This window comes from Dipodomys spectabilis, unplaced genomic scaffold (genome assembly GCF_019054845.1).
Source record: "Dipodomys spectabilis isolate Male_0828 unplaced genomic scaffold, ASM1905484v1 ptg000069l, whole genome shotgun sequence".
Classification (NCBI taxonomy): Eukaryota; Metazoa; Chordata; class Mammalia; order Rodentia; family Heteromyidae; genus Dipodomys; species Dipodomys spectabilis.
The window spans coordinates 58,816-83,257 of NW_024870746.1; the positions used below are offsets into that span (position 1 = coordinate 58,816).

The following is a 24,442-nucleotide window of genomic DNA, read 5'->3' on the forward strand; positions in this document are numbered from 1 at the left end:
CAAGTTGACAACAAAGCTAAAACACAACAAGCTGGGTCTCCATGGACCTGCCTTACTATCACGGCCCTCTGACCAAGCAAGAGTGTGAAATCTTGCTGCTGAAAGAAGGGATAGATGGTAACTTTCTAATACGAGACAGCGAGTCTATACCAGGAGTCCTGTGCCTCTGTGTCACGTAAGTAGCCTCATCTTTCTACATAATTGAAACCTGGTAATAATGGCAGCCATATAGTCAGGGAATTGTATTTTGCTCTAGCCCCAAACAGCTAGACCCTGCCAGGAAAGGGTAGAAGAAATGTGTCTACAGAGCTCTCCTACTTGCTCTCCTCTTGTAGTGTAAATGCCACACAAATAGACCTTGTGGCAGCAGAAGTCAAGCTGATGGGGAATATAAGAGCTTTCAGAAACTTCTAAGTAGCATCACTGCTTCCATTAGAGGTCTCTTTATTTGATATAGAGAAAGCTGTGGATATAGAGAAAGCTGTGGAAGTTTCAGCCTAAAAGTTTCCACTCCTAAAATGCTAATAACATCCTAAAATGCTAATAACATTTCACATTTTACTAGATTTGTAAAAGGACTTCATACACCATTTCCTTTCATCTTTATTATGGTCTGTGGAGGCAAGTATAAACAGTCACCATTTTACTGGTGAAGCAATAGAGATTGTGTTTTCAAATGACTTTTTATGTTAAAATTCAACTGGTACTTCTAGAGTCTGCATTAAGTATGAAAACTTACAGAACCAGAGATACCTTGCTGAGGGAAATAGTTTATGTTCAGTTCAGAAAATAATCCTGAGCACTTCCTAAATTTATCTACTTTATTCTTTGTAGAGTACTCAATACTGAATCCTTTAATTGTCTTATTATAAGTGTTCTGGTTAAAAGAAGACTATTTAATGACACTTGTTAATGCATGGCAAGGAAGACTTTATTCAGGACTCTCTGGATAGGTATAGGGATCCTGGAATGAGAACGCTGAATGGAGGAGAGATTGTACTTAACTCCCAAGATAGCATGGAGACAAGTTAAGATTTGTAACCAAGAATCAGGGGCAAAGGGCTTAGTGGATGAAATAATAAGAGAGGGGGTGGGAAGGTGGCTCAGTGGTAGAGCACTTGTGTTGCATGCATGAGGCCCTGGGTTCGATTCCTCAGCACCACATAAGCAAAAAGAAAAAAGCCAGAAGTGGTGCTGTGGCTCAAGTGGTAGAGTGCTAGCCTTGAGCTGAAGAGCTGAGAGACAGCGCCCAGGCCCAGAGTTCAGGCCCCATGACTGGACTCCCCCTCCCCCCCAAAAAGAAAAGAAATACTAAGAGAAAACCTAAACTATAAAGAGACTTATAGCTAAACTGAATAGATTTCTAATTAGCTAAATAATAATAAGTTTATAATAAATAATCAGCTAAACCAATAGAATTCTAGCTGAAGATAGGCCACAATGATGTTATCATATAAAGTATGTTAGAGGAAAGAAATTGAGGGTGATTAGGTGTTAAGGTTGAGCAGGGATACTTGATAAAACTGGATTTTATAAGGAAGTACACAAGCCTAATCAGAAAGTATTCCAAAATCTGGTCAAGCAAAGAATCTCTATACAAAAGTCTATGCTTTTGTACCTCATCCAATGGAGGGCTAAGAAAATAAAAGTGAAGGTCACACTAATAGATACACAGAAATATACCTGTTTCTTTAAATGGGGTTGGAGATACAGGTGTGAGAAAGATAGCCTTAAGGATATCTTATGGGGCTGGGAAGGTGACTCAGTGGTAGAGCGCTTGCCTTGCATGCCTGAGGCCCTGGGTTCAATTCCTCAGCACCACATAAACAAAAAGAAAAAAGCCAGAAGTGGTGCTGTGGCTCAAGTGGTAGAGCACAAGCCTTGAGCTGAAGAGCTGAGGGACAGTACCCAGGCCCAGAGTTCAGGCCCCACGACTGGACCCCCCCCCCCAAAAAAAGGATATCTTATGTTTTCAAGCTGCAAGTTATAGTTAGAATATTTATGTGCAAATAAGTGTGTGCATATGTGTATATGTAATGAGTATATACATATATGTGTATATATGTTTAAACATTATATACATATGTATATGTATACATTTACATAGACACATTATATATATATATATGTGTGTGTGTGTGTGTATACGCACACATATACATACACATATATATAAACTCTATGCAAACCATAGTAAAAACTACTATGGTTTGGATACAGTTTATTCCTACAGGTTCATGTACTGGAAGCTTGGTCCCCACTGTGGCTTTTAACAGGTAGTAGCCTTTAAAATAGTGGCTCAAATTTCTTGTGAGACTCTGAGTTAGTTCTTACTAGTAGATAGTTTTAAAAGTAACACTGGCCCATCCCCCATGCTTGTTCTAATTCCTTGTCCCAGTATGTGTTTGCTTCCTCTCCCATGAACTCCCACCATGATGGGCTGCATAAACCCTTAGTTTACAGATTTCCAGGATTTTCAGGCATTTCGCTTTAGTTATAGAAAATGAACTAATACAGTTGAATTTCCATCATTTTGTGGTACTGAGTATTTGAACTCAGGGCCTCACACTTGGGAGGCAGGTGCTCTACCACTTGAGCCACACATATAGCATCTTTCTGTATTGGTTATTTTTGAGGTAGGGTCTCACCTTATGTCTTGGCCAGCATAGAATTCTCTGTCAGCATGTGATTCTCTTATTTGTGCTTCTTCATATTGCTGAGGAAATACCTATCATAATGTGCCACTGTGCCCAGACATCATGCTTCACACATAGCTGGGATGATTGGCATGCACCATGGTGGCCAGTCATTGGTTGAGATGAAGTCTCATGAATTTTTTTTCATTCTCCCTGGGCTGGCCTCATATACCCTGATTCCCTGATCTCTACCACCCAGCACACCCATCTCAGTTCTCCTTTTGCACTTGTACATTCATATCCTTTTGCCCATGTTCAGCTTGTCTCTTTAAATGGATTTCTTCTAAAGTCTGCATTTGAAGACACAACCTTTTTTCCAAAGAAGATATGCCCATGCAAAAAAAGACTTCTAATCAAACTGATTTCAGGAACCAGCTAAGATGGGACAGATGGGCATGGAGACAAGAAGGTACTAAAGATATGCCAGATATAGGACCAAACTTGACTAGGACTGCAGAGTACAAGATCTTTTTTTGTTTGTTGGGGTTTTTTTTGGTGCTGGTCCTGGGGTTTGAATTTAAGGCTTGGATGCTGTCCCTCAGCTTCTTTTACTCAAGGCTAGGACTCTATCACTTGAACCATGGCTTCACTTCTGGATTTTTGCTAGTTTATTGTAAATAAGAGTCTCTTGGACTTTCCTGCCTGAGCTGGCTTCAAACTATAATCCTCAGATCTCAGCCTTCTGAATAGCTAGGATTACCACCAGCACCTGATAAATGTGATCCTCTTGGTAGTTTGAACACTAATGTTTATTCTCAGGTGCTCTGTAGCATGGTGAGTCAGTCCAGCTCAGGTATTCACAGCAAAGGTTACTAACATAGCAATTAGTCGGGCACCTATAATCCTAGCTACTCAAGAGGCTGAGAGCTGAAGACTGCAGTTCAAAGCCAGCCCAGGCAGAAAAGTCCATGAGACTCTTATCTCCAATTAACCACCAAAAAACCAGAAGTGGCATTATAGCTTAAGTGGTAGAGCTCTCTCCTTGAGCTGAAGAGCTGAGGGACAGCACTCAAGCCCAGTTCAAGCCCCACAACTGACAAAAAAAATAGTAATAATAATATCACCACCATCAAACAACAACAAATCCAGTGGGAAAACAAGAATAAACATTTGTTAGTTACCTGGACATGGTCAGGCCTCACTGTCCTCCTAAGCCAAGCCAAGTCACCAAAAGGCAAAGTCTGATGCATCTGATGGCATAAGTCTCATTGTAGACTTAGTGAAATCCTATTGCGGCCTCCTCAATTTTGTCTGTCCAATAATTTCTTAAAGTCTCTCATATGTCAGGCCCTATGCTAGACACTCAGGTAATCTGAAAACAGACCAGAATCCAGTGAGAAAAAAAATCAAGAAATAAATAGATACTGTGATGGATGTAAAAACTGTGATGACTGGACTATCTCAGAATACTATGGGGGCAGAGAGCAAAGACCAATTTGTCCATTAAGGGTTAGAGAGCCTGACACTGGAGCTGAGATGTCAGGTAGGGACAGAGGAAGGCTACTGTAGGTGGGGTACAAGAAAGATTCCTCTGATATATTCACATAAACCAATTCATTCTCCAATGTATAAACTCATCTTAGTCCATTTGGTGTTGTCAAAACAAAATAATGAAATCTGGTCCTTTTAAAGAAAAGGGATTTATTTAGCTCACAATTTTTGAAGGGCATGAACAGGGCATGATCACTGGATGCCGGGGTAGGGGGAACCCCATAGCAAATTAGCATCATGTAGTGGAATGTGTGCCAGGCAGAGAAGTCAGGTGGCAGGAGAGGAAGTAAGAAGGCCATCATCCAACTGTGTGGGTAATGGCTTCCCTTCACTCACACTAGATCCAACATTAGAAAGTTCCAACACCTCTCAATATGGTAATGCTGGAGAACAAGTCTCTAGCACATGAACCTGAGATGTACAGACCATTACAACATATGTAAGCAAATCTGACATTACTCTTATAATACAAATATTAGACTGTCTGTTCAGTCCTCTATAAATAACAACCATGGAGATTTTTTGTGAGCCAGCCTTCAAGCGAGGCATGTTAGTTATGTCTGTTCTCTCCTCTATCCTTTGTAAAATTTTTTGCTCTAGGCAATATTACTCCTATATTGGGAGGAAAGAAACTGCAGCTTTAAATTTAATAACTTGGGGCTGGGAAGGTGGCTCAGTGGTAGAGCGCTTGCCTTGCATGCATGAGGCCCTGGGTTCGATTCCTCAGCACCACATAAGCAAAAAGAAAAAAGCCAGAAGTGGCTTTTTCAGCCTTGAGCTGAAGAGCTGAGGGACAGCACCCAGGCCCAGAGTTCAGGCACATGACCGGACCCCCAAAAAAATTTTTTTAAATAACTTGCCCAAAGACAAATGGTTAGTATATAATTGTGTTTCATGCCCTCACCAATGTCCCCAGCTCCAGTGAAAATATTTTCCAGGCTGGTCATCTTGAGACCATGCTATAAACCATCAAAGCAGGGCTTGGAGACTTGGTTGTGACCTCTGGTGTTCAGAATCTTCTCATTCTGCTTGTTAGAAAGACAAGCAGCCCTTTCCTCTTTGCTGAACTTGAATGGCAAATGTTAACTTCCAATTGTTCCCTAAATCTAAATGAGGAGATTATGGAGAGATTAGAAATGAAGAAAGAAAGTCACAAGTTATATTCCCTAAGTAGTCTGTGGCCTAGCAGCATATAGCCTGACCAGAGAGTCATGTAGTAAGCTTGAACAGGAAATAGTATCTGATCTCACAATATGATAGAACTTCTAGAAAACCCCAATGTGTGACTTTCTGCTTGTGTCCTGTGACTTTGTGGGTGTCAGGAAATCGAAACCGGCTTGCCTTCTTCATCAGAAGACTCAAAATGTACTCCATATTAGTTGATGGAAAGGGTTCCCCTGTGGTATAAGGGAAAGGCGGGATTGTTTTCAAGCCACAGAAAGGCTTAGCAAAAAGAACCCTAATCCAGTGTATGCATTCAGTGAGAGAATAATGGCATCCTATTTCTTTTAGCCAGAGACCCATTTACAACTCTTGGATTCTGAGGTCTTTGAGAAGAGCAGGAAGGAGGGAGGAGGAGAAAAAGGAGGCCAGAAGGAAGTAGGAGAAGGAGGAAAGGGAGAAAAGGAGAACTTTTCATGAGCATATTGTTATGATAATATTGTGTATCATGGCATGGAAAATACAGACCACTTAGCAGACATCAAGAGCACAGCTAACTATTTCCTTTCTCAGCTTTTTCCAGTTTGATTAAAATAAAACTAATGACTTGAACACAACCATGTTTTCCATAACAATGGCCACAGCAAGAGACCAACTGCTGATCTCTGAGCTGTTCATCAACTAAGCTGAAGGACTCCGTGATCCATGCATGACTTCTTATGCAATGACCATTCTCAAGGCTGAACAACAGGAATTGAAAAAATAAGTCGAAATGTAGAAGGCCTGCCCCTTCCAAAACATTATGAGAATTTAATAGCAGAGTTTTTAAATGGATTTTATTAAGGAAAATTTACTTTGTACTCCTTAAGATCCCTCCTATTTCCCACTCCCCTAGATGTAGACTTCCACAATCTGATTTCTGGCACTATAGATAAATGTATACTTTCTAGAATTTAATATAAGTACAATAATAAGATATTTAATATTTTTCACCTGACTTTTTAAAAATAATTCTTTTTGAAAGTTATACATGTGGTTATTTGTGTAATTCACCTTTTTTATTGCTGAGTAGTATTCCATTATAGATATATATTATCATTTGTTTACCATTCATAGCTATTCCAAGTTGAATTGCTGTAGATATTTGTGACTAAGTTTTTAAGTAAACATTTGATTCCATTTTCCTGGTGAAAAACATCAGGAGTCGAATAGTTAAGTCTTTTGTTCTGTGCAGGTTTACCTTCTTAAGAAACTTCTGAGCTTTTCCAAAATACTATTTTACCATTCCTGCTGGCATTGTATAAGAGTTCTGATCTTTTCTACTCTCACCATTTTGGAATGCCAGCCTTTTGCATTGTATCCATACTACAAGCATAGAGGGGAAGGGGCAGGGGAGTATCTCCTTGTGGTTTTAATTTGCCTTTCCCTAATAACAAGTGATACTTTGTATCTTTTTGTGCTTATTTGTCATCCATATAGTTGCTTTGATTAAATGTATTTTAATTATCTAGCATTTTAAAATTATATTATTACAGTTACTATTACTATTGCTCTTATTGGATTTTGATAATATTTTACATATTCAGGAAGCAAGTTCTTTATAAGTGATTCACAAATGTCTTCTCCCTGTTCTGTCTGTGACTAAGGCTCCTCTGAACAGTGAACTTGAAAGAACAAAGAGTCTCAATTTTATAAAGCCAGTTTATCATTTTTTTCTTTTATTGGGCCTTGCTTTGGGAGTTCAAAAATCCTTGCTAAATTTAATTTGTAGAAAGATTTTTTTAGGTCCTCTAAAATTTTGTACTTTCAGTTGCACATTTAATATAGTCCATTCCAAATTAGTTTTAACAGACTGAAGTATATTTTTTGAATAACTAATCTTTCCTGTATTTTCTGCAAATCTCATTTATCTTCACTTGAATTGCTGTTTCAATAGTGATAACATAAGTGTAGTCCTGGAACTAAACTTCCATTCACCATTTTTCTTTCTTTATGCAGATTGTGTATTCTGTTGATTACAGTCACTTCAAAAGGCTTGAAATTAGATAGCATAAAGAGCTCTTTTTCAGCGTTATTTTGGCCATCCTGGGTCTATATAGATATAGATATAGATCTATATGTATATATTACATTCAGTTTGCCAAACTATTATCAAAACAAACAGATGGTCAGCAAACAAACAAGGCTTGTGAGATTGAGATTGACAATGCTTGAATCTATATCTCAATTTAGGTACAGCTGACATCTTAACAATAATGACCTTGTTGAGCTATGAAGACAATTTCATCCCTCTATATCTTAGGACTTCATTAATATGTTTCAGAAATGTCTTATGAGCCTTTAACATCTTTTGTCAGATTATTTCTAATATTTTATATATTAGATGTTCTTTTAAACCATGTAGCTCAATCTTACATTCTCCTATTGTAGTGAAAGTCAGTAGAAACACAATTAGTTTTATATACTGGACTAGTGTCCTGTAACCTTTTTACACTTCCTAAGTAGTCTGTAATCTAGTAACAACTTGCAAAGTTTGTCTGTCTTTCTACATAGCATCTGCATTTAAATGTGACTATAGTTTGAAAGATAGATGTGATTTATCAAAAATTTGATGAGTTGTTACATATATGTCATGAGAAATATACCCTATATACTTATTTTTAATGTTTGTGCTTGGTTTGTGTAACAGAGAAATCTTAGCCTTCATAAAATAACTTGAGAATATTTTCTCTTAATTTTCTAGGAAAATTTGTTTGCAATTGTTGCTGTATCAATAAAGCCATCTGTGTCTCAAATGGGCAGGTCTTTAAACACTACTTCTTTAATAGAAATAGGGCTAGTTCAGGCTATTTGTTCTTGGATGAGCTTGAGTTTATGCTTTTAAGTAATTTTTACATTTAATCATTTAATTGCTGATGTCAAATTAATAGAGTAATATTTCTTGTAACATACCCTTATTGTTTTTTAAATTTTTGTAGAACTGGGGCTGGGAAGGTGACTCAGTGGTAGAGCACATGCCTTGCATGCATGAGGCCCTGGGTTCAATTCCTCAGCACCACATAAGCAAAAAGAAAAAAGCCGGAAGTGGTGCTATGGCTCAAGTGGTAGAGCGCTAGCCTTGAGCTGAAGAGCTGAGGGACAGCGCCCAGGCCCAGAGTTCAGGCCCCACGACCGGACCCAAAAAAAAAAACAAGAAAGAAAAAATTTTTGTAGAACTGACAGTGCTTTCATTTCTTTCCCTTCTCAGATAGGCAAATTGTGTTTTCTCTGTCTTCTGATTAATCAAACTACAGCTTTGTAAGTTGTATTATACATTTAATAGCCTTTGGTTTTCTTTATTTTCCTTATTGTCTCATTTACATTTCAGTAATTTCTTTTTATTATTATTTCCTTTTTATACTATTTAAAAAGCTTTGTTCATTATCTCCTAAGGAATTATTGTACTTAATTAATTATTAAAACATAAAAAGGAGTTATTTAGAAGTAGTTTTAACTTTTTCTGTTCTTTTCTCTGTTTATTACATATCTTTCCAGACAGTTTATACATCTTCTATATAATATTATATATATATATAATGCTATACATGCAGAGATAGATAGAGAGAGTGAGAGAGACATAAGCAGAGAGAGTAATATCAATAATGGGAGGGAGAGAAAGACAGAGACAGAGACAAAATGAAAGAAGGCTGGGCTAGTGTGAGACTCCACTCACTGATCTCCGCTCACTGTGCCTCTGCTGTGTGAGGTCTGAGGATGGGGTTGGGCAAGCCTGCCTTCTCGTCTCCCCTACTTTTCTTTGGCAAGTCTACAACTTGAGAGCTTTTTGGAATTTGGTCTTGATGTCTCCAAGTAACCAGAATTGTTGGGGAAACATAGTAGGAATTCTAAAACAACAACTTAGCATTATTGAATTAAATCTATTTATACACTGCTTTTACCCAAAAAGATATTAAGCCAGGTCTCAAAATGGCTTCTCTTTGAAGAGCTAATTCCTCAAGCTAGAGAAAGTGATATAATCTCTGTGACCAGATGACAATAACCAAGCACTCTGCTCAGGAAGAACAATTTGGACAAGAACAATTTAGGGACAGAAATCTATAAAACTTGAAACATATAGTCTAGTTATGTAATAATGATGGAGTAGGTTATCAGAGGATTTCTTTTAAAATCCATTAAAATGGAATAAAAGATTACAGAAACTGGCTACTGTCATCAAGGCATATGCATATGTTCTCACTTTGCAGAATGAATTAGAATTGTGGTGGGTTTCTTATTCATTAAGTTCTGAGAAAAGTGCTGTACTGAAATATTCAATGCATATGATCTGAATTAAAATCTTGGCTTTTTCACAAGTGTGGGCAACTTATTTCATCATGGGCATGTTACTTTATATCTTATGGAATTTGTTGATTCCTCTCCCCAAAATAATACTTTTTAAGGATTTTCCATAAAGAATCTACTAGTCTTTTGAAATTTTTGGATATAATTTGCCCCCTTTAGAATTCTTCCCCTTCTTTCCATTTTAAGCTGTGTTCTAGCATCTGTGGCTTGCATCTAGTGATGTTTCATTTCTTTATCCCTAATTATAAATGTTATGCTAGTAGAATACACATATTTATAGCAACAGAGGAATTTTTGTACCAAATACATTAGAAAATGTGTGGTTTACTTAGATTGCACTTTTCTTTAATGGGAAAGAGACTGGTCTTATCCACAGTAAGATTTAATGAAAGCATTCCTGGATCATCCCTAGTGTTAAGGCATTGTAAGCTCATTAAACCTCTGATAAACTGCCATTATCTAAAGGAGATATTTAAGATAGAACTAAACTCTGTAATGAATTAATTTACTAGAATTAATTTATAATGATTTACTAATTAACTATATAGTATCTAGCAAGTTCTATAAGATTTGGCTATGGAACACATCGATTTTAAATGGGCACTAGAAGATATCTCTGGGCTAGACTTGCCTATATCTGGTCACTGGAAGCATTTGGAGGTTTTGTTATATAAAACAGAAGCTTGCATTAAAGGAAACTGAGTTTCCCTGTCCTACTGTGTGTGTTAATTTTTTTATACTTTCTTCTTTCTTGCAATTGTCACTATTGTCGTCTTTTTTTATCTGTATTACTGCTAGAGTTTCCTGATTTACACTCCTGTTTCTGATCTTGTTTTCTTCCAATAACTTCCTATTTTTTTTCCAAAATGGAAAAAAATATGATGCAGTGATGTTACTACAGACAACATTTCCATTTCTTTGTGTTACAGAGAACATACAGAATTCACCCTTTGCACATGACATTATAGTTGCCTAAATCTTGTTCACATTCTTTCCTTTTTGTTCTTTGTCAATTCTTCACTAACTTTTGTTGTCACAGCTAATGTATCTTCCACTTTATAAGGTTTCTTCACCAAAGCAGAATAATCAAACTTCTTTTATCTTAGTTTTAAGCTAATAGTTTTATTACTATATTGCCACAGATCACTGACAACATGTGGTCAAGTAATTAAACAACTATGAAGTTGGCACAAGTCTATTTCTATGCTGTAGAATTGTTTTTCATGAAAACACCCTCTGTATTTGGAACTTCTATGTACAATATTTATTGAAAGTTTTATCTTTTGAAGATACTGTTTTAAGGATTTAGTAGGTGGGTCAAGAGCAGATTTGAATCTAGATTGGTTACTGTCTTACAACTGGATTTCTGTCGTCTGCTCGCATGACTGAGTATTTTAACTGTTTGCCAAGAATTATGAGAGGTTCTCTTGTCATAATTATGAGAACATAAACAATATCCAGCCCAGTGTGAACACCAAAGGTTGTTCCTTTTGATTTTTCTAGGTTTTTTGTTTCCAGCTTTGGGTTCTTTCCTCACACACATGACCTATTCAAATTTGGTGTTCCTTGAAGACTCTGGAGTAATAAGAGTATATCAAAGATCAGACCCAGGACCTTGTGTAAGTTTGGCAAGTTCTCTAACATGGAGTTAAATCCCAAACCTAATAGTGTCTTTTGTATCCTAATGAAAAGATTCCTAGGCTGGAGATATGGCTCAACTGCATGAGCACTCACTTGCTAAGTGCAAGATCCTGAATACAACACCCAAAATCACCAAAAGAGAGAACAAAAAAGAAATGAATGGTATCTGGGTATATATAGCCACACCAATAATGCCAGAAGACTAAGGAGTACTTAGCTTTACCCTCACTTCCCAGGGAAGTGAGTTAAAAACTAATGGCCAATGATTTCATCAATTATGCCCATGTGGTAAAGCCTCCATAAACAGCAACAACAACAATAAATAAATGAATGCCAATAACAACCTTCAGATCCTTTTTTACAGCTACTTAAAGGTAATTTAAAAAATTGTTTTTCATTTGGTGGGAGTTACCTTGATATGTAATACTTTTTCATTAAAGAGCCAATATGACAGTAAAAAAATAATAAAATAAATAAAAAATTGTTTTTCAAGCTCTAATCTTAGCTACTCAGGAGGCTGAAATCTGAGGCTCACAGTTCAAAGCCATACAAGGCAGGAAAGTCTATGAGACTCTTATCTCCTATAAACTACCAGAAAAGCTGGAAGTGGAGCTGTGGCTCAAGAGGTAGAATGCTAGCCTTGAACAAAAGAAGGTGAGGGGGCCTGGGAAGATGGCTCAGGTAGAGCGCTTATCTTGTATGCATGAGGCCCTAGGTTCAATTCCTCAGCACCACATAAGCAAAAAGAAAAAAGCCGGAAGTGGCGCTGTGGCTCAAATGGTAGAGTGCTAGCCTTGAGCTGAAGAACTGAGGGACTGCACCCAGGCCCAGAGTTCAGGTCCCATAACCAGACCCCCCCCCCCCCAAAAAAAAAAGAAGAAGAAGAAGAAGCTGAGGGACAACACCCAGGCCCTGAGTTCAAAGCCCAGGGATGGCACCCAAAGCAAAAAGTATTTTCAACCAGTCAACCACCACCAACAACAAAGATAAAACATAAGGATTAGATTCTGAGAATATCCAGATAGCTGAATTCATGGCGATTCTCAGAAAGTGCTGGCCTCGACTGAGGGTTCAGAAGCTTTGTTCCCCACCTCTCATATGTCACCCTAGAAATTTCTTTCATCAGTTATCTATACCTTCTGTAATATAACTTTATAGTAAATGGGTATATGAATAAATAAAATCTTTTCCTGAATTCTGTAAGCCTTTCTAGATAATTTATCAAACCCAAAGAGAACCTTGATTTTTAGCCACTTGAGCAGAAATACTGGTCAGGACCTAGAACTTGCAATCAGCATCTGAAGTAGGGGAACAATCAGTCCTGAGATGGAACCCTCAACTTGGAGGGAGTGCCCTGACACTATCTCCAGCTTCACATTTCTAATATTTCCTAGTGATCTTTGATATGTGTCTCTTTTTAAGTTCATACTTGGCATCAGACTCTATATAAAATTTTGTCTCTTCATTTCATTTTTGCTTAACATATGTATTATCTTCAGGTGGATAGTGTCAGAATTGGCTTGGAATACACCCAGCTGGTGTTCACAGTGGTGTATAGGGAAAAGCCCATAGTGGCAGAAGTGTTGTGTTGAATGGTGTATGAGAAAAAAGAAAACACACCCTTGATATTTATTCTCTGTCTCCATAGGAAGAAGACAGAAATAAAACGTGGCAAGGCCAAAAAACAGAAACATGGCTTTTTGTTTACTCTTATGCTAAAAGGCAAGATTAACTCAGTCATATTCTTCCTTTTTCTGAGTACTTAAATTTGAAAAGTAAACTCATGCCTTTGTCTCCCTTATTTTCAGCCTAACACTTGACATCTACTATTCCAGAGTCCCATTATTACCACTACGATTACATATATAGCAAGAATAATCATATATAAGAATTAGTGTTTTGCCAGACATCTATCCATTAAAAACAAAAACAAACAGCAGCAAATTTTCTTTTATCTGGCTTTACATTCAGTGTGGTATGTGGCAGGTTTGGATAGTGTGGATTTTTTAAGTTTTCCTCCTTTACTCCATCCTAAGACATTCCACTTGAAACTTTGTACCACCCTTGGACAGTGCAAAGCTTTGGATGGCAATGATGGCATGTGGGCTGCTGGTTGGGGCCCATGGATTGAGAGATTATAATAATAACCTCACTGTCCTAATTATCATAGCTTCCCATGAAGACAGGAGACTTGAGCAAACAAGAATACACCAAGTAAATCCATCTATCTGTCCATCTGCTACTTCCTCCTTGAGAATAAGCCTCCAGTCACCTATCCCATCCCATCCTCCCCAATGCACAGGGGGAAATGAGGGATACAAACTTTTAGACTATATTCATTTTAGGTCAGCTTTTTGAAAGATCCAAAACCTTTTTTACCTGAATATTCAGGAGAAAAAAATTTTTTTAAAAAAGAAGAGAAGTACTTGCCTTGTCTTCAAAACACTGAACTTAAACTTGGTTGCTCCTGAGGTGCTTTTCCCCAGGACATGTTATGCCCAGGCTTAGAATGGATATTGGGAGAAGGAGCCACCCCTGGAACATCAGAAAAATCCTATTTGGTCATCCACAACCTCTGATCTCCTAATCTCTAGTTGTTGCTGATAACAGAAAACAGACTTTGAATTATGTATGGTGAATTTCAAGGAGTGGAGATGGACAGGGTGGATTAAGGAGCTCTGGTGCCTCAACACTGATAGAAGGTGCAGCTTTCTTTGCCTCGGTTCAGTGGTCTGCAACAAGCAGCTGTTTCTTAGCTATGGAATTGGGGAAGCACAAGTCCTAATGAAAGAAATCAGCTGTTTCCCATAGAGCCACTCTCATATGACTCATCTGTGCAGTTACCCTGAGGACTATGCAGAATTCCAAAGGCTGTGCCCAGTATTCTGAAGAGTCAAGGATTCATTCTTCATATCTGGAGAGTGAACATCCTTTAGGTCATGCTTCTTGTATTGGCCATTAGAGATCATCAGAATAATAGTACCATAACAACCAGGCAGCTTATGATCTTATTTGGGCTACTTGAATGGGCCTTGTGGCCAACAGCCTCCTGTTCACAGGGCATTATGTTCCACAGGTGTTCTTTTTCTAGTACTAGGGTTGAAACTTGGTGCTTTTTGCTTGCTAGCTGGCATTCTACCATTTGAGTCATTGCTCATGCTTTTTTAGGTTCTCATAATTGGGATTAATTAAAGGGTTAATAACAGGAGTGTAATCTGGTTTCATTTGTTTTTGTCCCAAACTTGGTAACTGAGTAGATGTCCCAAATCTCATCTTTCAGAAAAAGCTAAATCTGTGGCTATCTAAAATGGCACCAGTGTCTATGTCTGTTATCCTTGCTTCTCAGGAGGATGAGATCTGGGATTTGCAGTTCAAAGCCAGCCTGGAAAAGAAAGTCAACAAGATTTATTTCCAATTAACCAGCAAAAAGCTGGAAGTGGAGGTGTGGTTCAACTGTGCCAACCTTGAAGGGGGAAAAAGCAAGGGGAACCCAAGTTCAAGCCCCATTATGGGCACAAAAATAAGAAAATAAAGTGGTTTATGTTATTTACTACTTCAAAAACTGCCAAGTGAGCCCAACGTTGTGTATGTCACAAGGCAGATCAAGTGATAAAATTCTGATCTAGTAAACAAACTGCTGAATTTCTAAAGGGTGATTAAAAGAAAACAACAAAGGCAAGACTTTTCCATGTTTGTTTTGTTTCTGTCTCTGGATAATGACCTGTCAGTAACCATTTGGAATCTAAAGTCTTATGTAACAAACTCTGTAACTTGTGATCAACACAAAGATTTCCACTGTAAATCTCCAAAATGTTCTCAAAGGTTCTTCTCAAAGTTGCAGATGAAATAATGGGATATTACAAGGTGAACAATCAGAGAGGTATTTGTGGTTCCCCTGTACTGATATCCTTGCCATTTTCCAAGGAAGGGTAAGTGAAGACAGCCTCTCTAACAGCCCTACAATCTGCACAATTGGAGGTTTGGATCAGTAGGTAAAGTGTCAGCCAATGAGCAAAATCTCAGGTACCAAGTTTGAGTCCTGGTCTCACAACAACAAAACATAATCCTCAGAATTTATGGAGGAGATCAGATAATCTTGACCTTCTTCACTCTACTCCTCAACTGTTCTTCTCCCATCTCCTTCCCCTTCCCCTGCCCTCTCAAACCTTTCCTTTTTTTTCTGTACCCCCAAATTTTTTTTGTTTTTTTTTTTGGGGGGGGGGTCCGGTCATGGGGCCTGAACTCTGGGCCTGAGCACTGTCCCTCAGCTCTTCAGCTCAAAGCTAGTGCTCTACCACTTGAGCCACAGCGCCACTTCTGGCTTTTTTCTTTTTGCTTATGTGGTGCTGAGGAATCAAACCCAGGGCCTCAGGCATGCAAGGCAAGCGCTCTACCACTGATCCAACTTCCCAGCCCCTGTACCCCAAAATTTGCATTTGAAGAGTCTTAAACCCTATTTCCTGCCTGAAGAGCTGGAAATCTCTCTCTCTCTGTCTGTCTGTCTGTCTGTCTGTCTCTCTCTCTCTCTCTCTCTCTCTCTTTCTCTTTCTCTCTGTGTCTTGAGACTTAAACTCAGGGCTTGAGTACTGTGACTGAGCTTTTTTGTGCTCAAGGCCAGAGCTCTACCACCACCTGAGTCACAGCTATATTTCCAGCTTTTTTAGAGGTTCATTGGAGATAAGAGTCTCATAGACTTTCCTATCCAAGCCATCTTCAGAACATGATCCTCAGATCTCAGCCTCCTAAGTAGCTAGGATTACAGGTAAGAGCCGTGTGCATACATGCTCTCTCTCTCTTTCTCATTCTCCCTATCTTCCTCCCCCCTCTCGCTCTTAAACTCCTTACTTCAAATAAAAGATTGTATTTGCAAAAAACTATTTCATTAGTATGAATTTTTTTTTGTCAGTAATGGAGCTTGAACTCTGGGCCTGGGTGCTGTCCCTCAGCTCTGCAGCTCAAGGCAAATGCTCTACCACTTGAGCCACAACACTTTCAGTTTTCTGGTTGTTTATTGGAGATAACAGTTTAACAGACTTTCCTGCCCAGGCTGGCTTTGAACCACGATCCTCAGATCTCAGCCTCCTGAGTGGCTAGGTGGCATGAGCCACCAGTGCCTGGCTAATTAATAAGAACCTATTAAGTTTTTTGGCGTTTATTTTTAATAGTGTATTTAGTTCAATGTAAAGATCTTTGATGTATTATGTGTAGTTTTTTTCCATTTATACGTATATTTCACTCGATTTTTAGACAGGTTTTTAAAAAATATTTTAAATGCATTTAATGTTTAGCTTCACAATAAAATATTGGCATTATTAGTTTTGTTCTAGTATCATCATTTCAATGAATACACATTTGGATTCATGAATTATACACATCTCAATTTTACTGAAATGTGGTCCAATTGTTCTTAAAGACATTATACTGTCATCCATAGTTCATTACATTTCCTGTGGATCCTCATCACAACCAGTATTTTGCATTAGCAAATTCTTGCATCTCCTCCAGTCTGGTAGAAAGTGAGATGCAATGGTTGTTTAGCCCATATTTGCCTGATTTATGGCAAATGGTGACATCTTTTCATGTTTACTGCCATTCTCTTTGTCTTTTTCTTATTGTACATTGCTGTTCTCACTTTGTATTAGTGCTATAATTCTCTTCTCCCAATCTATGAAGTTTTCCACTTTATTAATAGTACATTTAGGTAAATACAAGTTTTAATTTTTAAGAAATTGAATTGATTCATCTTTCCAATGGCTTGTGTTTTTGTGATAGAAAAACGTGTTTCTTCACTTGAGGTAATTATGTTGTTCACTTACATTTATTTCTCCAAGTTTCATATTTTTCTTTTTCTATAATTGTTTTCAATTAGAGTATGAAGTAGGAATCCAGTTTTATCTGTTTCTACCTGAAAATATTAGCATTTAATAAACAATCCCTTCTCTCCCTCCCCACCAATCTGCTATGCTGGGTCCCTCTTATAGCAAGCATTCACACACACCTGGGTGTGTTACTGAGCTATTGTATGCTTTTAATGCTTTGTTCTGCCTTGGAACCAAAATCTCATTATCTCAACTATAGCTTCACTTAAGAAAAACTTCTAAGATCTATTAAGACAGAACCACCACCGTATGAATATACTCCCACATGTTTTCTTCTCCAAAATTGACCTGATATTTAAAGCTTAGGCTTTTGTGCAGAGCTGACATGATCTGATTCACAGTTTTAAAAAGGACTATCAAGAACTATTCTTGTGTTAAGAATAGTAATGATGAGACAGAGGGAAGGATTGCTGGAACTATGCCCTGGAAGAGATGAAAGGGAATGAGCTTCCAGTGGAGACAGGAGGGATTAGCTCTGAAGAGCAGCACACATAGCTCTTCTATAATAATGGTAGGATGAATGCGGATGCTGGAGGTGTGGTGTTGACTGTGTGGGAATTGTCTATCAATTGCTTTCATCTTCTCAGTGATGTCATCAATTAAGAATGTAGATGGGAAGGCAGATGGTAAGGTTTAAGGAGAAAGGACAAGGTATAAGATCTTTTTTAGGGGGGATGGGAAGGTAGCTCAGTGGTAGAGCGCTTGCCTTGCATGCGTGAGGCCCTGGGTTCGATTCCTCAGCACCACATAAGCAAAAAGAAAAAAGCCGGGGGCTGGGAAGTTGGCTCAGTGGTAGAGCGCTTGCCTTGCATGCCTGAGGCCCTGGGTTCGATTCCTTAGCACCACATAAGCAAAAAGAAAAAAAAGCCGGAAGTGGTGCTGTGGCTCAAGTGGTAGAGCGCTAGCCTTGAGCTGAAGAGCTGAGGGACAGCGCCCAGACCCAGAGTTCAGGCCCCACGACCGGACCCAAAAAAAAAAAAGATCTTTTTAGGAGACAAGGAAGTGAATGATTTCCAGAAAGCATTAAAAGTTAAAACCAGTCTATATGGCTGTTTGTCACTAATCAAGCAGAGGCAGAGCTGGATTTAAACAGCGTTCTGGTTTGGTAATGTTAGACTCGAACTCAAGACCCCCGAGAGACCCCCAGAGACCAAGACCAATATAATAGGCAAAAGAGTCGTTTATTACAAGCTCGAGCTTGGTCCTTCTCGAACTTGGTAACCGGTGACGCTAAGAGGCCCCAAGCACAAAATCAGTACAGCTTTTATACTATTGAACAAACAAGTTTAGGGGGTTGCTACACAAGCAGTTACATGATTGGTTAACATTTACAGAAGTGGTTTTGTCAGTTTCCCATTGTCCCACGTACTGAGGTTTGAATGCGGCCTGACCATACTTACTGCCTTTTTTAGAAACTTTTTGTGTTTCTTGGCTGTTTCTCAACCCTTGTCTAATTCTCAACCCTTGCTAGGGGTATAATTGCGGTTTCGATTGCAGGCTTTCTGAGAACTTTCCAATAACTGGTTTTTCTGATAACTGTTTGTCCCTTAAATTCAACTTAAGGTCAGTTTTACATGAAATGGTGGCTTGCTCTTAAAATGGAGTTAGTTTAGTCCTTCAGAAACTGAATAAAGAATAATAAAGGAACTGCAGGTATATCCTTACAATGAGGTTATAGAAATAATGCCATTATAAATAGAAAGTGTAAAAAAGAAATGCCCTTAATACATCTAAACTGTGGATCCCACACCTTAGCACACTATAGAGTGCTATTGTTCACTCTTATTGACTGAGAGCTGTGGCTCACTACCACTGCCTATTTTTGGGTAGATAGAATAGTAACAAAATTGATCATTAATTCAAAATTTGAGGCTATAAATAGGGTCTCACTATGCCAATCAAGCTGGTCTCAACTCATGATGCTCCTACTTCTTCCTCCTAACTGCTGTTATTACAGTATGAACACCACACCCAGCTTGAAGCATGGTTTTTATTGAATGTATGTTGCTTTCACACTCATCCTAAAGTCAAAAGAATCAAAGTGGAGAATACTAAATCAAACTATGCCACACATACATTTATCTTTTATACACACCATTACCACTGAAGCTGGAGAAGGAGGAAGTGAAGACATGTATGAGGAACCATGAAAAATGGACAAATCAATAGACTAGAAGGCCATAGGTCACTGAGACCTACGTGAAAGAACTGAGTGAAGGATGAAGACCAAGAAGCTGTAAATTTCTTCTCCTCTTTGTTAGAGCCTAGACTTCCATCATCACAACAGAGCTCCCTGTTCTGAAACCCCACGTCTTGAAAATTCCCACAGATGAGAGGGCCTGAGATCCCTCAGTTTCTCTTAGAGATTTGAGACAGGAAAATAAAAGCATTGCATAGAAAATGCAATGGCATGCTGAAACAAGGATACAAGGTAACCCCTTGTAACAATGAGATGTACAAGACACTATGTTGAAAATGAACTTTACAACTTCGGGGTGGGGAGAGGGAGGAGTTGGGGAGGAAGGGGGGAAGGGATGATAGGGGAAAAACAAAGGAGGGGGTAACTATGCTCTTTAGGAAATGTACTCATTACCTTATTCATGCAATTGTAACTCCTCTGTACAGTATCTTTACAATAAAAAAGAATGAACATAAAAGAAAATGCAATGGCAGTTGTTAAATAGATTTTCATAAAACAACACTATGATTCAGAAAGTCCTCTTTCCACAGGTTTAAACATTTTGTCTATACATACCGAATCTTCAGAGAGAAACATGGATATTACAAGATTCAGGTAAGAATGCCAAAAGAATGCAAAGGTTAGGAGAGAGAACTTGAGATCTTCTCCTGACCATTGGAAGTAGTCATACCAAGGCATTCTAAGGGAATTCTGGGAGAAGTTCCCTGCAGGGTTAGGAATCAGATCAACAGTTAGCTTTGTCTTTCTCTGAGAAAAATAGAAAGGACTTAATACTGGCTTACGCACTGTCATTCAAGAAGTCAGAGTCACACAATGCTGCTATTCCAATAATCAAATGTGCCAACCTGTGCTCCATTAAAAAAAAACAAACTGTTGTTACATGAAAAAAAATAAGAATGGTGCTGGATGAGACTGGGAAAGGAAGGTGAGGGAAGAGGTCTGAGTGTTCAGGAAGTCATTTGTGTTCTACAGTTGTCTGAAAATAGGACAGGGAACTAAGTCTTAGGGAGTTGTTTTAAGTTTTCTGGTGGAAATGAAACAGGAAAGCCTTTCTGCTTCTTTTGAATTTAGTTATCCAGCTTAAGAAATAAATCATAATACATGTAATTTAATTTTTTTTAGTTACAAATGAAGTTCTGAAATAATCTTTCCAGAAAAGTTGCTTACAAAATGGCTTTTTTACTACAAAATTTTTTAGGATCTTCAATATGAGCATGTTTACTGTAACTATCTGAATGACTAGAATACACAATGATCTTCAAATAAGTATATGATTTTTCCTTTTGCTATTCACAAACAATATTTAAATAAGATTAACCAAAAATACTGCAACAAGATTAACTTTCTGATTTTGATCATTGTAATGTAATGACTTTACTTTTTAGAAAATACTAAAGTATGGCCAAGTATTGGTGGCTCATGCCTGTAATTCTAGCGACTCAGGAGACTGAGATCTGAGGATCACTGTTCTAAGCCGGCCTGGGCAGAGAAGTTCCCATGAGACTCTTTTATCTCCAATTAACCACTCAAAAACTAGAAGTGGTGCCGTGGCTCCAAGTAGTAGAGTGCTAGCCTTGCACACAAAAAACTCAGGGACAGCACCCAGGCCCTGAGTTCAAGCCCCATGACCCCCCAAAAAAAAAACCTAGAGAGTTGGGAATCCCTTGACTGGAAGTCTTCCTTAGTCAAGTCAGAGGTTGGTCTTAAAGAAGCAAATTTCTGTGAAATGCCTGTGGAGCTGAATGCTTACACATGAGCTACTGGCCTTTTATTTTCAGTTCATCAGCTCTCAGAGAGAGCCCTGTAAACCACTGTTGCAAAAGGTGACACAATTCCCACACAATTGCACAATGACGAGTGCCCTTTATTCTATTTTTTGCAGACTGTGGAAGGGGCTCCAGAACAAATCTTTCCAAACTTAAAGGAATTAATCTCCAAATATGAAAAACCAAACCAAGGGCTGGTGATTCACCTCTTATACCCAGTAAACAGAAGCAGCTTCTGCCCAAGAAAGAGAAGAATACAGTTAAATGGTATTTATGTTCAAAGTCTTCACAAAAGAATCCTGATTCTAGTGGCTCAAGTGGTAGAGCGCTCGCCTTGAGCTGAAGAGCTGAGGGACAGCGCCCAGGCCCAGAGTTCAAGCCCCACGGCCAACCAAAAAAAAAAAAAAAAAAAAGAATCCTGATTCTATCTTCACCAGGGCTCTGCACTGGAGAGTCAGTGCAAAGACAGAAATGTCCTTTGCTGTGACATCACCTCTGAAAACACTTCATCCTGTAAAAGGAACTTCTATTTCATTGAAAAATGATGTCTTCTAGCCCTTGCAGGTGGCCAAGACAGAGTTGTTTGTGCTTAGCCAGGATAGCAAGTGGTTTATGGACAAAAAGTTGATGGTGAATTTATCTGTGACTTAGTATAATTCATCTGTTTGAGATAAATGAAAATATGAGCAGGTTTCATTGAGAATAACACTTCAACTTCCTCCGTAAGGCTTATTCTGTTCATTTTGCTTAACATTTGCTAAGCATTCTTTATGAAGTAATGGATGACAAATCATTTCCAATATATCCCTCAAGGCATAAGGCCATTAAGGAGGATGAGAGATGATTAGTGAATTGGAGGGCAACCTATATTTAGAATTCTCAGATCACATCATGAGTTTACCTTCATGTGTGAAGTCTGTCCTCTGAAAAGAGTCTAGTATCTGAACTGCATTATATCTTTAAAAGAAAAACATTTTAAAATTACCTTTAAGTAGTTTACAAGGGGCTTCAATTCAACATGTCAGTTTATAATGCATCTTGATCAATTTCACCCTGCTATTGTTCTTCCCTATTAGTTGTATTTTGAACTGAACTCAGATGGTTAGAGACAACATTCCTGGTTTAATTTTTATCGCTCTTGGTGGAAATGTATGGCTACATTCTCATTACTATCACCATTGAAGCCGGAGAAGAAGGAAGTGAAGACATGTATGAGGAGCCATGAAAAATGGATAAATCAATAGACTAGAAGGCCACAGGTCACTGAGACCTACGTGAAAGAACTGAGCGAAGGATGAAGACCAAGAAGCTGTAAATTTCTTCTCCTCTTTGCTAGAGCCTAGACTTCCATCATCACAACAGAGCTCCCTGTTGTGAAACCCCATGTCTTAAAAATTCCCACAGTTGAGAGGACCATTTATTGGGGGATGACAGTGATGAGAACTCATTTCTAACTAAGGGGAGTGAGAAAAGACAGAGTTCTCAGGTAGCTGCCCCCCACTACATACCTCATCTCTTTAGTTTGGAGCAAGAACCCCTGTAGGCTGCCACAGTAAGCTTCATATCTCCCCAACAAGATGAAGTATGGAATTCTAAAGACTAAAACCTCTCCCACCCCCCCCCGCATCATTTCCATCCTGTCACTACCTGCAAGGGAGCATATACCTGACAGAAACACAACCACTTTTTGTAGATCAGATGCAGACATAGTTCTAACAGCTATCTCCCCACCCCCCAAACTTTTAGAATTCAGACACATAAAAGAGGCATCAAAGCAGCTGTACTGCAACACTTGGGCAAATCCATATGTGTTGCTGGAGGTGATGGGTAGTAGAAACATCTAAGCAATGATATAAAACTTACAAACCCAGGAGGAAAAAAAACCCTCAGATGTTCCCCCAAGAATTAGGTGAGCATTTTACTATGCCCATTCCTGGTGTACACTGGCAGAGAGAACTCTAAATACTCAGCCACCCAAGGCCCAGATCTGCCCTTCAACCTCACCTTTTCCCTCCACTTTCTTGTCTTTGCAATCATATCTAGAGCTCAGAGCAAGCTCCAGAAAATAACAATTATTCTGAGGAAAGCTTACCAGTGGTAAATATAGATATTTGGTCCTAGAAAGTAAGACTTAGCTTCTACAAGAACTCTCCATTTTTATTTTTTGTCAGTCATGGGGCTTGAACTCAGGGCCTGGACACTCTCCCTGAGTAGTATTCTACCACTTTGAGCCACGGCTCCATATCTGGTTTTCTGGTGGTTAATTGGCAGCAAGAATCTCACAGACTTTCTTGCCCAAGCTGGCTTCCTCAGATCTCAGCTTCCTGAGTAGCCAGGATTACAGGCATGAGCCACCAGTGCCTGGCCAATAACTCTCAATTTTGCCATAAAAAAGCTCTCAGTGATACTCTAGTCTTTGAAGATATCACTTTGATTTCTTTGTACCTGTGTTCCTTTTCCTTGAGGGGGATTGATTGATGTGACTTCTAGGTGTCCAGTCTCACAGATGTCCTTTGTTTCTCTCCCTCCAGAGAACAATGATTATGTGGATGTCTTGCCTTGAAGATATGAAGACAAAACGAAACAAGTTAGATAAGAGATGAAGCACACAGCTCAGTGTGGCAACCACTTCTCTTACAGGTGCAGGTCTGGAACGCCAAATTCTAATGGACAGTTGAGACTCTTCAGGTCTGAATAACTGAAAAATCTTCTGTCTAGTATCCCCAGAAAAGTCACTTCCCATATCATTGTTGACTCCCTGGCATATACTGCAAGATGTTCCAAGTCCCTCTTCACTTGTCCCTCTTCTTTCGTGGAATGGAAGAGCTGAGCCTATTCTCCAGAACTTGCCAAAGGTCAAGGAGAGACATCATGGTTGACATCCTCCTTTTGACAGGTCAATCATAAGGGTAGCCTCAAACAGAGAAAAGAGCATTCAGGAACAAATTCAGAGCTGTGAGTTCGAGTCCTGTGGGTTTGTGATTTTTGGACAAACCACTCCCTTTCTCTAGGTCTGCTTTGATTATCTATGAGTGGGTTGGCAGAGTGATATGTACTAGCCCAGTCTCTGTGTTATGCCTGGTTGGGTCAGTTGGAGTTGGGGAATCCAGGACTGATAGAAATGCAGCAGGTCAGTAACAGATAAGGTCTCAGCCTCCTACACAGCCAACACCTTCTCTGCACTGCCTGTTCTGGGTCTAGGTCCTGGTAAGGGTCATGACTCACTCACTCATGCTCCCTTCCTCCATCTGCCTGGGTTATTCTCTC

At 38.9% G+C, this 24,442-nt stretch overlaps 1 protein-coding gene across 1 annotated transcript; it reads left to right on the plus strand.

Annotated features, from left to right (window-relative positions):
• Nucleotides 1-23,982, plus strand: Sh2d1b (SH2 domain containing 1B). Its single transcript, XM_042682194.1, has 4 exons — nt 1-175; nt 19,940-20,003; nt 21,292-21,442; nt 23,707-23,982. The coding sequence occupies exons 1-4, from the start codon at nt 42-44 to the stop codon at nt 23,736-23,738; spliced, it is 381 nt and encodes a 126-aa protein (XP_042538128.1). The 5' UTR covers nt 1-41; the 3' UTR covers nt 23,739-23,982.
• Nucleotides 23,983-24,442: the final 460 nt, after the last annotated feature.

What these genes read in the sequence shown, in the direction of transcription:
- Sh2d1b (XM_042682194.1), top strand. Translation starts at nt 42, where the DNA reads ATGGACCTGCCTTACTATCACGGCCCTCTGACCAAGCAAGAGTGTGAA. An exon ending in ATGGATATTACAAGATTCAG is followed by an intron (nt 20,004 to 21,291) that starts GTAAGAATGCCA and finishes TATTTTTTGCAG; the next exon opens with ACTGTGGAAGGGGCTCCAGA. An exon ending in GAGAAGAATACAGTTAAATG is followed by an intron (nt 21,443 to 23,706) that starts GTATTTATGTTC and finishes CTCTCCCTCCAG; the next exon opens with AGAACAATGATTATGTGGAT.